At 48.8% G+C, this 14,265-nt stretch overlaps 3 protein-coding genes across 9 annotated transcripts; 1 reads left to right on the top strand and 2 right to left on the bottom strand.

Moving 5' to 3' along the window:
• Positions 1–997: 997 nt before the first annotated feature.
• Positions 998–11,578, bottom strand: CHMP4A (charged multivesicular body protein 4A). 3 transcript variants are annotated; one of them, XM_050797509.1, is made up of 7 exons: positions 11,392–11,578; positions 9,646–9,795; positions 9,381–9,558; positions 8,206–8,320; positions 7,900–8,035; positions 7,443–7,488; positions 998–1,450 (listed from the first exon to the last, which is right to left on the bottom strand). In XM_050797509.1, the coding sequence occupies exons 1-7, from the start codon at positions 11,420–11,422 to the stop codon at positions 1,393–1,395; spliced, it is 714 nt and encodes a 237-aa protein (XP_050653466.1). In that variant the 5' UTR covers positions 11,423–11,578; the 3' UTR covers positions 998–1,392. The 3 variants fall into 3 exon arrangements, with proteins under 3 accessions (XP_050653466.1, XP_050653468.1, XP_050653465.1); XM_050797511.1 differs by lacking the exon at positions 7,443–7,488; XM_050797508.1 differs by lacking the exon at positions 998–1,450 and having other exon boundaries at positions 7,169–7,488; positions 11,392–11,495.
• Positions 1,444–6,058, top strand: TSSK4 (testis specific serine kinase 4). Of its 5 annotated transcripts, none has more exons than XM_050797488.1 (4): positions 1,444–3,851; positions 4,211–4,425; positions 4,820–5,213; positions 5,596–6,058. In XM_050797488.1, exons 1-4 carry the CDS (start codon positions 3,627–3,629, stop codon positions 5,665–5,667), a joined length of 906 nt encoding a protein of 301 aa, XP_050653445.1. In that variant the 5' UTR covers positions 1,444–3,626; the 3' UTR covers positions 5,668–6,058. The 5 variants fall into 5 exon arrangements, with proteins under 5 accessions (XP_050653445.1, XP_050653443.1, XP_050653444.1 ...); XM_050797486.1 differs by having other exon boundaries at positions 1,918–3,851; positions 5,668–6,058; XM_050797487.1 differs by having other exon boundaries at positions 1,921–3,851; positions 4,850–5,213; positions 5,668–6,058.
• A 357-nt stretch (positions 11,579–11,935) lies between the features above and the next one.
• MDP1 (magnesium dependent phosphatase 1) lies at positions 11,936–14,075 on the bottom strand. Its single transcript, XM_050797529.1, has 6 exons — positions 13,881–14,075; positions 13,700–13,760; positions 13,516–13,626; positions 12,483–12,590; positions 12,301–12,386; positions 11,936–12,142 (listed from the first exon to the last, which is right to left on the bottom strand). Exons 1-6 carry the CDS (start codon positions 13,915–13,917, stop codon positions 12,051–12,053), a joined length of 495 nt encoding a protein of 164 aa, XP_050653486.1. The 5' UTR covers positions 13,918–14,075; the 3' UTR covers positions 11,936–12,050.
• Between the last annotated feature and the right edge of the window lie 190 nt (positions 14,076–14,265).

Raw genomic sequence — 14,265 nt, 5'->3', positions numbered from 1 at the left:
ATCCACCTGCCTTGGCTTCCCAAAGTGTTGAGATTACAGGCATGAGCCTCGGTACCTGGCCTCAGGTATTTCTTTTCTTTTGTTTTTTTTTTTTTTTTGAGACGGAGTGTTGCTCTGTCACCAGGCTGGAGTGCAGTGGTGCGATCTCGGCTCACTGTGACCTCCAACTCCCTGGTTAAAGCGATTCTTCTGCCTCAGCCTCCCGAGTACCTGGGATTACAGGCATGCACCACCACACCCAGCTGATTTTTGTATCTTTAGTAGAGACGGGGTTTCACCATGTTGGCCAGGATGGTCTTGATATTCTGACCTTGTAATCTCTCTGCCTCAGCCTCCCAAAATGTTGGGATTACAGGTGTGAGCCACCACGCCTGGCCTGGTATTTCTTTATAGCAATGCAAGAACGGCCTAATACACCCACCACACAAAATCTTTTTTTCCTGGTTTTTTTTTTTTTTTTTTGGATGGAGTCTCGTTCTGTTGCCCAGGCTAGAGTGCAGTGGCGCGATCTTCCAGCATTTTTTTTTTCCATACAAAGTCTCACTCTGTAGCCCAGGCTGAAGTACAGTGGCATGATCTCGGCTCACTGCAACCTCTGCCTCCTGGCTTCAAGAGATTCTCCTGACTCTACCTCCCAAGTAGCTGGGATTACAGGCGCCTGCCACCACACCCAGCTAATTTTTGTATTTTTAGTAGAGATGAGTTTCATCATGTTGGTCAGGCTGATCTTGAACTCCTAACCTCAAGCAATCCACCAGCCTTGGCCTCCCAAAGTGCTGGGATTACAGGCGTGAGCCACTGCGCCTGGCTACAAAATCTTAAATCTAAATAACTCCTGTGTGACCACAACCTCCTGTTCTTCTCATGCTCTCAATTCCTACCAAACTTGTTTTTCCATTCCAGTGACACCTGCAACTCTTCCCTCTGCCCCTTTGGCCAGTTTCTAGCTTGTCTTCTGTGTCAGCTGCCTTGTTATAAAGAAATACCTGAGACTGGGTAATTTATAAGAAAAGAGCTTTAATTGGCTTGTGGTTCTGCAGGCTGTACAGGAAACATAATGCTGGCATCTGCTTCTGGGAAGGCCTCAGGAAGCTTACAATCATGGCAGAAGGCGAAGGGGGAGCAAGCATCTCACACAGTGGGAGCAGGAGCAAGAGGGCAAAGGGGGAGGTGCTACACACTTTTTTAAATGACCACATCTCATGATAACTCACTTCAAGAGGGTGGTGCTAAACATTCATCAGAAACCCACCTCCGTGATCCAATTACCTCCCACCAGGCCCCACCTCCAACATTGCAGATTACAATTGACCATGAGATTTGGGTGGGGACACAGATCCAAACCATATAATCTTCCTTACCCATGCAGCTTAGATTCTGCATTCCATCATTTCAGCCACGTTCTTGTGTATGTTCTTGATGCCCCTCTCCCATTGTTGTTTCACTGCAGCTGCCAAGCAAAACCCTAAATCATCCATCAACATTCAAGTACCTATAACAAAGATGCTAAAAGAATCACAAAACTGTAATATGTATCTATGGACAAGTTGTTCTCCAACCTCAGTTGGGCCAATGCTACTCATTTTCTAAACCAGCTCTTTTCTGTTCTCCACAATTCATCTGTCTTCTCATCAGTTGACCTGCCTATATAGCTTAGTGGGAGATGAAGTAAGAGAAGCAATTACAGATACCATGTTAGGTGCTGTGACAGACAAAGTATTGGGCCTGTGGGAGCACCCAGGAAGAAGGAATATCTAACTGAAGCTTGAGCAGTCAGTTAAGGTTTCTTTAAAATAGCTCCGCTGGGCGCGGTGGCTCATGGCTGTGATCCCAGCATTTTGGGAGGCTGAGGTGGGTGATCACCTGAGGTCGGGAGTTCGAGACCAGCCTGACCAACATGGAGAAACCCCGTCTCTACTAAAAAATACAAAATTAGCCTCACACGGTGGTGCATGCCAGCTACTGGGGAGGCTGAGGCGGGAGAATGGCTTGAACCAAGGAGGTGGAGGTTGCTGTGAGTCAAGATCACACCATTGCACTCCAGCCTGGGCAACAAGAGCGAAACTCCATCTCAAAACAAAAACAAAAACAAAACAGCTCCTATGCCAAGTTCTCAAGGAGATCTGGAGTTTGCCACAAATACAGAAAAGCAGTTTTGGAGTATTATGTGTGTGTTAAAAAATAGAATTGGGGAGGTAAGCAGGATCAGACTTAAAGCTGTATGAAAGAATCAGGACTTGATCCTGAAGAGAATGTGGAGAAACGGAATTGTTCCAAATGGAAATAAAATCAGATTTATGCTTTGGACTTGGGATGGACCAACTGGAGGAGAGCAGAAGGCTGGCTGGGGCCATCTGTTGGATGATGGAGGCGTGAACTAAGGGAGTGGCAGTGGGCTCAGAAAGCCATGAGAATATTATCAAAGAGATAATCAGGAGGTAGAAGAGATAGGATTTGGTGATAGATTGAATGTAGGGACTGAGGCAGGAGAGTCTGGGATGACATTTGAGTGTCTCAATTAAGGGTGATTAGTGTACAACTCAGGTCTGAAAGAAGAAAATAAGTTCAATTATTGATATGTTTAAGTTCGAGACAGATATGGTAAGTTCCATGCCTGGGGCAGACATGGCCATGTAATACTGGCTGCTCTATCTGAACTCCAGAGATATATGGGATGGAGATGAAATTAGGAGCAGTCAGCATAAATGTAGTATTGACACCATGGGTATGGACAAGATTAAGGGAGGATGTGAAGGTTTGAGAAAATAAAGCTTGTGATAGAACACTTGGGATATGATTAAGGGATGGATGGAGAAAGATACAGCTTCAGTGAACGCTGAGGAATGACCAGAAGGATGTGGAGGAAAACTAGAGAGTTCTGACTCATGAAAGATAAGAATGCATTTCAAGGTTAGATTTTCCTAGAACATGTTCAATACCTTACTGTTGCAATACTTTCACACTTGTATTTCTCATTTTTTCATGCTGCATTATAAGCTCTAGGATCATAGTGTCTCTATTGGCCTTATTGAACTAAGGGGGCTGCAATGGGCTTGGAAAGCCTTGAGTGTATCATTAAAGAGATAAGTAGGAGATAGCAGAGACAGAATTTGATGAAAGATTGTATGTAGGGATTGAGGAAGGAGGAAGGGTCTGGCATGACATTTGGGTGACATTTTATCCAAGTATTCAGCACACTGTCTGGTACTTAGTAGGTACTCATATATCAATGAAAGGGCTGATCTTTAGGAGTTTCAGCAGACTGTGGAAGGTGCCTCTGGGAATGAGTATGTTTCCAACTGCACTTCATTCTCAAGTTTTGTGGCCGATGATGGATAGGAGGTGGATTGTGATGTATTCAGAACATGGGACCTTGAGGAGTTCCGTAACCAAAAGGACAAAGTAACAACAGCCAGTGGAGACAAAAAGAACTGCTTCTCTTTCTTTCCCCCTCCAACTTCCTAGTGGAGGGCTGAGCCCAGCATCCCAGACTTGTGTGACTATATAGGCAAACATCTGGAGACCTACTTCACTTTGATACCCTAGCCTTCGGCGGCTCAAGGTGTTGGCCTTTGGATAGGAAGCTTCCAATAGTAAAGCTCCCTGCTCTCAGCAAGCCCAACACCATGGGGAAGGGAGATGTCGTAGAGGCAGCACCAACCACCACAGCCTACCACTCCATCATGGATGAATATGGTTATGAGGTGGGCAAGGTCATTGGCAATGGCTCCTATGGGACAGTATATGAGGCTTTCTACACAAAGCAGAAGGTCATGGTGGCAGTCAAGATCATATCAAAGAAGAAGGCCTCTGATGACTATCTTAACAAGTTCCTGCCCCGTGAGATACAGGTTGGAAAGGGGGCTGGAAGAGGGAACTGGAGCTTGGTACTAAGCTGCTTGAGGTTTCTCAGAAGGGGTATGGCCACGAGGGGTGGGGCCAGAAATCCCTAAACCAGAACTGAATGTCTCACTAGCAGCTAGGAAAATTTATGTAAGTTAAACCTCTTTCCCATCCACCCACTCACCTCCAGCCCCCCAAAAAGTAAAGGTGCAAAACATAGCATTTGACCACAGGCCACCAGTTCTCTGGGGTTGAGGGGTTGATCCTATTGCAAAGTTCTAAGTCAGTAGCTGAGGGCAGGAGATGGCTGGGAGTGCCATCACAGTTCTCCCTTCCCAGGTTTGATGGGTCCTTCTTCTGGGGTCAGGTAATGAAAGTCTTGCGGCACAAGTACCTCATCAACTTCTATCAGGCCATTGAGACCACATCTCGAGTATACATCATTCTGGAGCTGGCTCAGGGTGGTGACGTCCTTGAATGGATCCAGCGCTACGGGGCCTGCTCTGAGCCCCTTGCTGGCAAGTGGTTCTCCCAGCTGACCCTGGGCATTGCCTACCTGCACAGCAAGAGCATCGTGCACCGGTGAGGGCGCTGCCACCCAGACTGGGTCCTTTGCCCTCAAGGGGGTTTTATGCACATCTCCCATTTGCTGCCCTTTTTTCCTCTCTCGAACTCCCTCCTCAATATCTAGGCCTATTCATGTACTCTATTTTAATCATATGGTCAAGGATACTGATAAAGTACTCACTGTATGCACAGCATTTTATGAAATATGATGGTGAGCTCCCGGTGGTCCTCAGATACCATCCTCTCTCTCTCTCTCTCCCTACTTTGGGCTCTGCTCACAACTCCATGGCTTTCCTTCCTCTCTACCTTGTGCCCTCATAATGGTTTCTACCTCCCACTTCTTTCCTCATCTTTACCCTCTGACCCCTGGCCCTTCAGCTCCCAGTCTAAAACTAAGCCCTCTCCCCAGCCTGATGCCCAGCCTTTCTGCTGCTGGTAGGGACTTAAAGTTGGAGAATCTGTTGCTGGACAAGCGGGAGAATGTGAAGATATCAGACTTTGGCTTCGCCAAGATGGTGCCTTCTAACCAGCCTGTGGGTCGTAGCTCTTCTTACCGCCAAGTGAACTGCTTTTCCCACCTCAGCCAGACTTACTGTGGCAGCTTTGCTTATGCTTGCCCGGAGATCTTACTAGGCTTGCCCTACAACCCTTTCCTGTCTGACACCTGGAGCATGGGCGTCATCCTTTACACGCTAATGGTCGCCCGTCTGCCCTTTGATGACACCAATCTGAAAAAGCTGCTGAGAGAGACTCAGAAGGAGGTCACTTTCCCAGCTAACCATACCATCTCCCAGGAGTGCAAGGTACTGGCTACCTAAGGAGGGGTGAGCCCTCAGGGATGACCAACAGGGAGGGGTGAATATCCAACCTACGTCACCCAACCTAGGCCTCCCAACCCTGGGGAAAGGCTCTTCCCACACCAGAGCCATTTCACACACTAGTTCCTGTCCTATAATAAACAGTATGGAAGGCATAAAGGGCCAACCACTAGGCTCCAAACCTTGCTTGATACACAGGTTCTAGCTTCTGTCTCTTTAGGCCAGAAGAGAATTATGGAAAGCATTCCTCCCAAGGAACTTTTCCCTTCCCCTCCAGGGAGTTAACTGCCTGGCTCTCCAAGATAAAATCAGAGCCACACCCACTTTGGCCAGAGTGGCATGATGGGCTATCCTGCTTCTTTCTTAGGTCCAGCTGCTCATTGCCTGCGTGGCACAATGGAGAAAAACTCAGGCAAGACCTCTCTCTCCCCTGCTCTAGAACCTGATCCACCAGATGCTACACCAAGCCACTAAGCGTGCCACCATTCTGGACATCATCAAGGATCCCTGGGTGCTCAAATTCCAGCATGAACAACCCACCCATGAGATCAGGCTGCTAGAGACCATGTGCCAGCTCCACAACACCACTAAACATCACCAATCCTTGGAAATTACGACCTGAAAATGGCTGAAGGAGGGGGCTAAGAGAGGAGCAAGCAGGAGGTCTTGGGCCAAAAATCTTTTATACCAAAAATAAATCTAAGTCTGATTTAGTTTTATCAGCTAGGGTCAAAGACATTCTTTTCTCAAGGCAATCTTATAGCAGGGAACACTGCTGGGGTAAGAGACGATTTCTGCCCACAGCCTGTAACCAATCATCTTGACACTGTTAAATCAACAGTGTAATTCATGATGTGGCTCACAGGAGATGGGGTGCTCAGATTAACACTCTATTTTGGGAAGCTTTATTATTCAACTCAATATATGCTCATTATTTTACATCTTTGTGTTGTTTAAATGCTCAAGCGGTGGGGCAAAATCCCTGGTTGCTCCACTTTGATTATGGCTCTGCCTGTCTATAGTCCAAGATGATGGCACTGTTAGTTCTTTTAGAAATGGGTATTCGAGCTGGGTGCAGTGACTCACGCCTGTAATCCCAGCACTTTAGGGGACCGAGGTGGGCAGATCACTTGAGGTCAAGAGTTCGAGACCAGTCTGGCCAACTTGGCAAAACCCTGTCTCTACTAAAAATACAAAAATTAGCCGGGAATATTGGCACCTGGCTGAGGTGTGAGAATCACTTGAACCCGGGAGGCGGGGATTGCAGTGAGCCAAGATCGCCCTATTGCACTCCAGCCTGGGTGACAAAGTGAGACTCTGTCTCAAAAAAAAAAAAAAAAAAAAAAAAAAAAAAAAAAAAAAAAGAAAAGAAAAGAAAAGAAATGGGTATTTGGGTGTATGAAGGACCTCGGTTCCTTTTCCCTCTTCCAGTGTCACCTTAACCACTACTGACGGAATAGCAGGGAGACAAGGCTTCTCACACTGTTGTTCCCAGACATAGAATTCAAACCAAGCCTTCTAGTAGTGAAAGCTACTATGGGTTCTGGACAAAGGAAAGCTACTTGCTCCTTCCATGGTAGTCTCCCTCCTTGTCCTTGAAAATGGGCTTTGTAAAATAAATTTGGGGTTGTCTTGGCAGAGGCACGACCAGGGGAAAGCAATGAGGGAAGACTCAGAGATGCCTACACATGGTTCTAAGTGGTAGATGGCAGTTTCTTCAATCGCAGCAACTAGGCAACTCTAGGACAAACCGACTTGAAAGATGAAACAGTGTTTGTCTGGAACATAGGTTGAGATATTAGGAATGCCCATTTGTTCTATGTTCCAACGTCCCTTCTTTGCTGTAATTATTCATTGCTTGAAATAAGGCTCTTGAGGACAAGGCTCCAAGGGCCAGGGGAACAGCTTCAGGGGTAGACAAGGCAGTATAGACACTAGGATTCCATCTGCCCAGTTTTATTGGGAACAAGGGCATTATAACTGCTATCAAAGAGAAGGGAGCCCAAGGGCTCCTTCTGTAGCAAGATCTTCTTCAGAGTTGAGCCAGGGCTGGGAGGGCAAGAGACCCTTTTTTCAGGCAGGGTCATACTACCACCCTCAGCAGGACTTCCCCAAAAAGTTATTCTCCTTTAGCTCAGCATTTGGCACTTAAGGAAAAAAAGACCAACAAAGGTAGCATTAGGAAGACAAGCCCAGATTTATCAGGATACCCACTCAGCCAACTGCTTTAGTGCTTCTTCATCTTCATCCGCTTTGGGAGCTTTGAGGACAAAGATACCCAGAGAAAAGAAAGGAGAAGGATTAAGGTCTCAGCAACTCCAACCATCCCCTACTATGACATTCAGAGCCTGCTGAATTCTCTCTCCCCACAAAAAACCTAAAGGTGTGGTCCTTCTGCTTGCTAGGCTGCTGTTCAATCCCATAGCACCTTTGTGCAAATTAGAAAAAAGGTGCCTCTTGCTCCTGCCATTTGTAGCCCTAAACCAGGGTACACAGCTTGCTGAGTGAAGCACAGGCTAGGTGGGTGCCCATATGCAGTCAACAACCTGCACAACTGCAGCAGCAGCCCTTTCTGTGTGGCTCCTTTGAGGCAGGATGGATGAGGAATAATATTTCCCCATACCTCTCCTACCCTCTTAAGTCCTCAAGACAACAGAACAACCCTGCATACCTGGCTCTGCCGGCAGATGAGTAGAAGGTACACTAGGCAATTTGACTGGGGGTTCTTCCTCCTTGTCGCCCACACTTAACAACTCCTGGGCCAATTCCTCCTGTTCCAGCAACTCTAGCTCCTCCAGCAGTTCATCCTGTATAGGGAAGACAAGACCATTTAAGATGAAGAAAAAAACATCTACCTCCAAAAACATATTGCTTTTGAAGTTCCCTCCCAAACTTGCCCCAAGAGCCTCTCTTGGGTGTTCCTTCTGGCCAGTTCCATACTTCCTCCAAAATGCCCTGACCCCTCACCCCCAATCACCTCATCCACATCATCTCCAAAGCCCATAGGCCGAGAAATGGCATCTGAGATCTGCTGGGCCACCTCCTGTTGTTCTGTGATGTCAGTCATCAGTTCATCTACCTTGTCAATGTCCCTGAGAATGAGACAGACAGCTAAGAAATCAGGCAACAATGCCCCCTTGACTTCCTCATCTCACATGAATGAAACCCCTCCTGTCTTGTATTGTCACACTGATAAGCCCATAGCTATCAATCAGAAGAGATCCCTGGAAAACTGCAAAGACGCAAGTCTGGGCTAAGAAATAGCAAGGAGCCACACTGGAGAGGATAGGTTTCATTCCCTTTCCTGAAGGATCTTTAAGAATTAGAAAAGGTAGCCGGGAGCGGTGGCTCACAGTTGTGATCCCAGCACTTTGGGAGGCCAAGGCAGGTGGATCACCTGAGGTCAGGAGTTCAAGACCAGCCTGGCCAAAATAGTGAAACTCCGTCTCCACTAAAAATACAAAAATGAGCTGGGAACAGTAGCACACAACTGTAATCCCAGCTACTCAGGACGCTGAGGCAGGAGAATCACTTGAATCCAGGAGGCAGAGGTTGCAGTGAGCCGAGATCGTGCCACTGCACTCCAGCCTGGGTGACAGAGCAAGACTGTCTCAAAAAACAAAACAAAACAAAAAAAGAATTAGAGAAGGCATCTTTGCTCCCTAGAATGCCCCAGGCAGCGAAAGAATCTTATAGGAAGCAAGGGGCAGACAGAGGTCTAGCCATTACAAGTATCTATACTGCAAATCCACATTCTGAGAGGCTTTAAAGTTTAAAGTGTGAGGCCGGGCGCGGTGGCTCACGCCTCCCAGCACTTTGGGAGGCCGAGGTGGGCAGATCACGAAGTCAGGAGATCGAGACCATCCTGGCTAACACAGTGAAACCCCGTCTCTACTAAAAATACAAAAAAAAAAAATTAGCCAGGCGAGGTGGTAAGCGCCTGTAGTCCCAGCTACTTGGGAGGCGGAGGCAGGAGAAGGGTGTGAACCCGGGAGGCAGAGCTTGCAGTGAGCCGAGATTGCGCCACTGCACTCCAGTCTGGGCCACAGAGCAAGACTTTGTCTCGGGGGAAAAACAAAAAAAAGTTTAAAGTGTGATAGCAAGCCACTCTTCCCAGTTCTTGGGTCCCCTCCACCCCTTCCCCGTACCCACATGTCCTGGTAGGCTTTCTTCATGCCTTGGGCAGCAAGCTCCATGGTACGAAGGACTTCTGCATTGGTGGTGGCATTCTCAATGGCCTCACGCTGAAACTCCAGGGTGGATAAAGTCCCGTCAGTTTGTGCCAGCTGCTGTTCGAATCTTTTCTTCCTCCGCAAAGCCTGTAGGGCAGCTGACCCAGCCCATACCCTTAACATCAAGGGTCAGAAGCACCTGCTTCCCATCTGGGCCCTCCCCATAGGCTTGTTTCCCTCATTACCTCTCTTATTCTTGGTCCCATACTTCTTGGCTGTTTGTAGCTCCTGTTGAATCTTCTGCTCCAAAAATTCCTGTTTCTTGATCAGTATCTTCTCTGTCTCCTTCAGTTTCTGTATTGCTTCTTCAGGGGTTGGCCCCTTCTCCTTCTTACCTGAGGAGTCCAGTGGAGTAGGCCCAAATTTTGTGAAGGAAAAATATTAGCCACCAATCATTGAATACATAGTATGTGCTAGGGACCTGACTGTGTTATTGTTAATCCCCAAATCTCTACAATGAATGTGCTCTCTCTTCACTTAAAAATGTGAAAACAACCACAAAGATGTTAAAAATCACAATTAATAAGAGATTGTTCAGGAATCAAAATGTGGCAGTATGAGTTCTAAAACCAACATTCTTTTTACTATCCCTGGCTGCCTTTTTTTTTCTTTAGGCAAAGTTTCGGTCTTGTTGCCCAGGCTGGAATGCAATGGCGTGATCTCGGCTCACCTCAACCTCCGCCTCCTGGGTTCAAGCGATTCTCCTGCCTCAGCCTCCCAAATAGCTGGGATTACAGGCATGTGCCACCACGCCTGGCTAATTTTTTGTATTTTTAGTAGAGACAGGGTTTCTCCATGTTAGCCAGGCTGGTGTCAAACTCCCAACCTCAGGTGATCTACCTGCCTTGGCCTCCCAAAGTGCTGGGATTACAGGCGTGAGCCACCGTGCCAGGCCTTCTTTTTTTTGAGACGGAGTCTCGCTCTGTTGCCCAGGTCAGAGTGCAGTGGCATGATCTAGACTCATTGCAACCTCCGCCTCCTGCGTTGAAGTGATTCTCCTGCGTCAGCCTCCCTGAGTAGCTGGGACTACGGGCACCCATCACCATGCACACCTAATTTTTGTATTTTTTTTTTTTTTCTTTTGAGATGGAATCTCCCTCTGTCACCCAGGATGGAGTGCAGTGGCGCAATCTTGGCTCACTGCAACCTCTGCCTCCTGGGTTCAAGCGATTCTCCTTCCTCAGACTCCCTGAGTAGCTGGGACTACAGGTGCACGCCACCACACCCAGCTAATTTTTTTTTTTTTTTTTTTTTTTTTTTTGTATTTTTAGTAGAGAGGAGGTTTCACCATGTTGGCCAGGCTGGTCTCGAACTCTTGACCTCAGGTGATCCACCCGCCTCGGCCTCCCAAAGTGCTGGGATTACAGGCGTGAGCCACCGCGCCCGGCCAATTTTTGTATTTGTAGCAGAGACGGGGTTTCACCATATTGGCCAGGCTGGTCTTAAACTCCTGACCTCATGATCCACCCACGTCGGCCTCCCAAAGTGTTGCGATTACAGGCGTGAGCCACCGCGCCCGGCCAAGAAGGCAGTCTTTCTTCTTCATCTTAGATCCCTCTTGCCCAGCACAAAGTATTATAGAACAAGGTTTTGAAAAGGGCTGAAGACAGCAGGAAACTCGTCTTCAAGCCTGAACAGTGGGAGCCAGCACGATCGCCACGCCCTCAACTCAAGTCCCCTCCCCGATCTTGAGTTCTTCCCTCAGAGAGTGAGAGAGGACGGCGGACGGGAACCAGGCGCCTTGACATGGTGTGCCTTCTGGCACCGGCGATGAGCCTTGCTCCGCCATCGGCCGCCGGGGTTTTCCAGTCAGCCTGTCTCCTGATTCTCTTCCCCTGCCCGGCGCAGCGGTCCGGCCGAATCTCGCCGGGATCTCCTCTTCCCCTGCACCAGCCAGCGCCTCCTGGCTGGCCAGTCCCACCCCGGCTCACCCTTCCCGAAGAGCCTGCCGAGACCACTCATCGCGAGCTCGCCTATCCCGCCTCCGCCCCTCGGCGTCCTCCAGACTTCCGCCTTGCTCCTGGGAGGGTGATGGTCTCATCACACAGGGACCAGCCTTGCCCAATCCCTCCTCAGGGCGCCGCCGCGACATCATCAAGAGGCGCAAACGAGACCACCGCTGTCACGTGACCCAAACCACCAGTCCCAGACCGAGGTGCTCCTCTTAAAGCAGCCACATCATTTTCTATTACATAAAAAGGCAGTCCTGTCTCCACCCCAGAGTATGTGCTTGTTCTCCGGAAGGAAATGTGCAGTGTGATGGCACCTCAATGTATGGGGTCAGTGGGAAAACTCTTCATGCTCTTTACAGGGCTCAGGAAAGTGGGGTGGTATAGGTTCAAGCACTTGGGGTTGCCCTAAGTTTAGATAGCAAACCTGATGCAGTCTAATGTCTCACATTCTGGTCTTTGCACCTCAGGACAACCAACCCCATTTCACAGGCTAGAAAAATAGAAGCTCCCCACACTGTGAGTAAAAATCTCTACTGTCACACACAGATGAACTTTAATAAATTACAAATGCACCTGAAAATGTCTTCTTGATTTCCTTTCAGTTTAGGCCTCAAATGGGCTTTCCTCAAGGCTGGACCTCAAGGCCCAGTTTGGGCCTTTGCAAATGTCTCTAACCCTTGACTTAGAGTTTGAAGATTCATTCCATTCTGGATATGAATGCAGGTAACACCTAGAAAGATAAGAAGTCACATTTCATCAGGCTTTCAGGGTTCTCCATTATCACTCTGACCTTTGTGGGTGCCACCTATAGGGCAAACTATCCATCCTGTGTGTATCTACCTAATCCCTCCTAGGGACCCCAAATGGCTGTTGCTCATCACTCAGTACCCAGTTTGCTGACGTCTACAATATTCCGCCTCTCATCATCGAAGAAGATCATCTGGGAGAAAGGAATTCCAGTCTTCTGCTGCAACCTGTGGAAGATAGGGCATGGGTAACCAAGCTAGTATCTTGGTTTCCCAAGCCTCTCTGGTACTTTCTCACCCTGCTCCTCCCTTATGTCCGCATACCTCTCAAAGTGTGTGACTTTGCTGCCTGGATAGATTTCCCGATGAACAAAGTACCTGATGAGGTCAAAGAGCTCCAGTAGCTGGTTGGCCCCTTCTATCTCACTTGTCCTGCAAAACGGTGTAAAAGATGGGATTACAAAGTGAAGGGCCAGGGCTACGTTAACTTATTAAGCAAAGTTAGTAAGTATAGCCAGGGAAATCAACTTGCTGTTTTTCTGGGATGGACAGGCATCATCAGCCTCTGTTTAACTCCATTGCCTTCCTGTTTGACGAAATTGGTGCTGGGCCAAAGTTTTAGTTTTTGTTTTGAGACGGGGTCTAGTTCTGTCACCCAGACTAGAGTGCAGTGGCCCAATCATGGCTCACTGCGGTCACAACGTCCTGGGCTCAAGTGATCCTCCCACCTCAGCCTTCCAAGTAGCTGGGACTACAGGTGCACGCCACCACATTTTTTTTTTTTTTTTTTGGTAGAGATGGGGTCTCCCTCTATTGCCTAGGCTGGTCTCAAATTGCTGGGCTCAAGTGATCCTCCCGCCTAGGACTCCCAAAGTGCTAAGATTACAGGTGTGAGTCACTTTGCCCGGCCTCACTTGTTTTTTTTTTTTTTTTTGAGACACTGTCTCACTCTGTCACCCAGGCTAGAGTGCAGTGGCTCCATCTCAGCTCACTGCAACCTCCACCTCCTGGGTTCAAGCGATTCTCCTGCCTCAGCCTCCCGAGCAGCTGGGATTACAGGCGCCCGCTAATTTTTGTATTTTTAGTAGAGACGGGGTTTCACCACGTTGGTCAGGCTGGTCTCGAACTCTTGATCTCGTGATCTGCCCGCCTTGGCCTCCCAAAGTGCTGGGATTACAGGAGTGAGCCACCGTGTCCGGCTGCCGGCCCCACTTTTTAATAGTTAAAAGACCAAGGAGAAAAAATATGCAAAACTTGCAAACTTGCACCGCCCCTATTTTTGTAGCCCAGGGGTTTCACTGTAAGTCTCTTGTATGCACCCTTCAGCATTACACTATCAGTTGTCAGTCGCTCTTACCTTGAAGCAGCCGCACCGGGCACCCCAAGACTCTGCAATCGTTTTAGGACCTCAGGCACCTCTGGGTACAGTCGGACGTCTTGGCCCCGCCTATCTCGTACAGTTCCATCACTGGGGAGGGCAAGAGTGCGCTCAGCCCTGGCTGGGTCCCATCTCGCGCCAGTCCTCCCTGTCCCTACCTCACCTGCTCTTATGGAACGGAGGGTCCACGTGCGTGTCGACCCAGAAAGGCCAGAGAGTGTAATCTGAGAGAGGAAGGAGAGGGAAGGTTCAGCCTGGTGGTGGGGGACGCAGGGATTCGGGAGCAGCAGTTAGGGGTATGGAAAAGGAGGGCGCCTTACGAAATTCTCCTTCCCGTCCCTCACCCAAATCAAAGACTGCCAGCTTCGGTAGCCGCGCCATGACCCGCACCGCAGGCTGCGCGCAGCAGAGTTGGTGCTTCACCCAGGGCCCGTAGAGAGTGCGGCACCTCCGGCAGCTAAGGCGGCCACCCCGCCTGCCATAGACAAACGGCTACTAGAGCGTCGCCACTCGGGGCGTCATCAGCCTAGATATGGCGCAAGAGGGCCATCTGATGCTGGGCGGGGAAGAGGATTGCAGCGAGGTACCAACAGGACCGCCACACGCAACCACAGCAGTCAAGTCTCTCCAAGGCATTGGCCACGGGCATCCTCCCTACTACTCCACTCCACCCAGCCTTGCCCGATTCTATTATACTAAGAAGCCAGGGAAGAAGGAAAGCGTTTTCTA

The sequence above is a fragment of the Macaca thibetana genome, chromosome 7 (genome assembly GCF_024542745.1).
Source record: "Macaca thibetana thibetana isolate TM-01 chromosome 7, ASM2454274v1, whole genome shotgun sequence".
NCBI lineage: Eukaryota > Metazoa > Chordata > Mammalia > Primates > Cercopithecidae > Macaca > Macaca thibetana.
This window is presented reverse-complemented; position numbering and strand designations above follow the sequence as displayed.

Bases quoted from the DNA above. Each gene is read 5' to 3' on its own strand.
- TSSK4 (XM_050797486.1), top strand. From the start codon at position 3,627: ATGGGGAAGGGAGATGTCGTAGAGGCAGCACCAACCACCACAGCCTAC. The intron at 3,852-4,210 runs GTTGGAAAGGGG...TTCTGGGGTCAG, and splicing joins TCCTGCCCCGTGAGATACAG to GTAATGAAAGTCTTGCGGCA. The intron at 4,426-4,819 runs GTGAGGGCGCTG...CCCTCTCCCCAG, and splicing joins AGCAAGAGCATCGTGCACCG to CCTGATGCCCAGCCTTTCTG.
- CHMP4A (XM_050797509.1), bottom strand. From the start codon at position 11,422: ATGAGTGGTCTCGGCAGGCTCTTCGGGAAGG. The intron at 9,796-11,391 runs GTGAGCCGGGGT...TGGACTCCTCAG, and splicing joins CGGCAGGCTCTTCGGGAAGG to GTAAGAAGGAGAAGGGGCCA. The intron at 1,451-7,442 runs GTGGGTATCCTG...TTTGCTTGGCAG, and splicing joins GCACTAAAGCAGTTGGCTGA to CTGCAGTGAAACAACAATGG.
- MDP1 (XM_050797529.1), bottom strand. From the start codon at position 13,917: ATGGCGCGGCTACCGAAGCTGGCAGTCTTTGATTTGG. The intron at 13,627-13,699 runs GTGAGGTAGGGA...TGCCCTCCCCAG, and splicing joins CCTCCGTTCCATAAGAGCAG to TGATGGAACTGTACGAGATA. The intron at 12,387-12,482 runs GTATGCGGACAT...TATCTTCCACAG, and splicing joins AAAGTCACACACTTTGAGAG to GTTGCAGCAGAAGACTGGAA.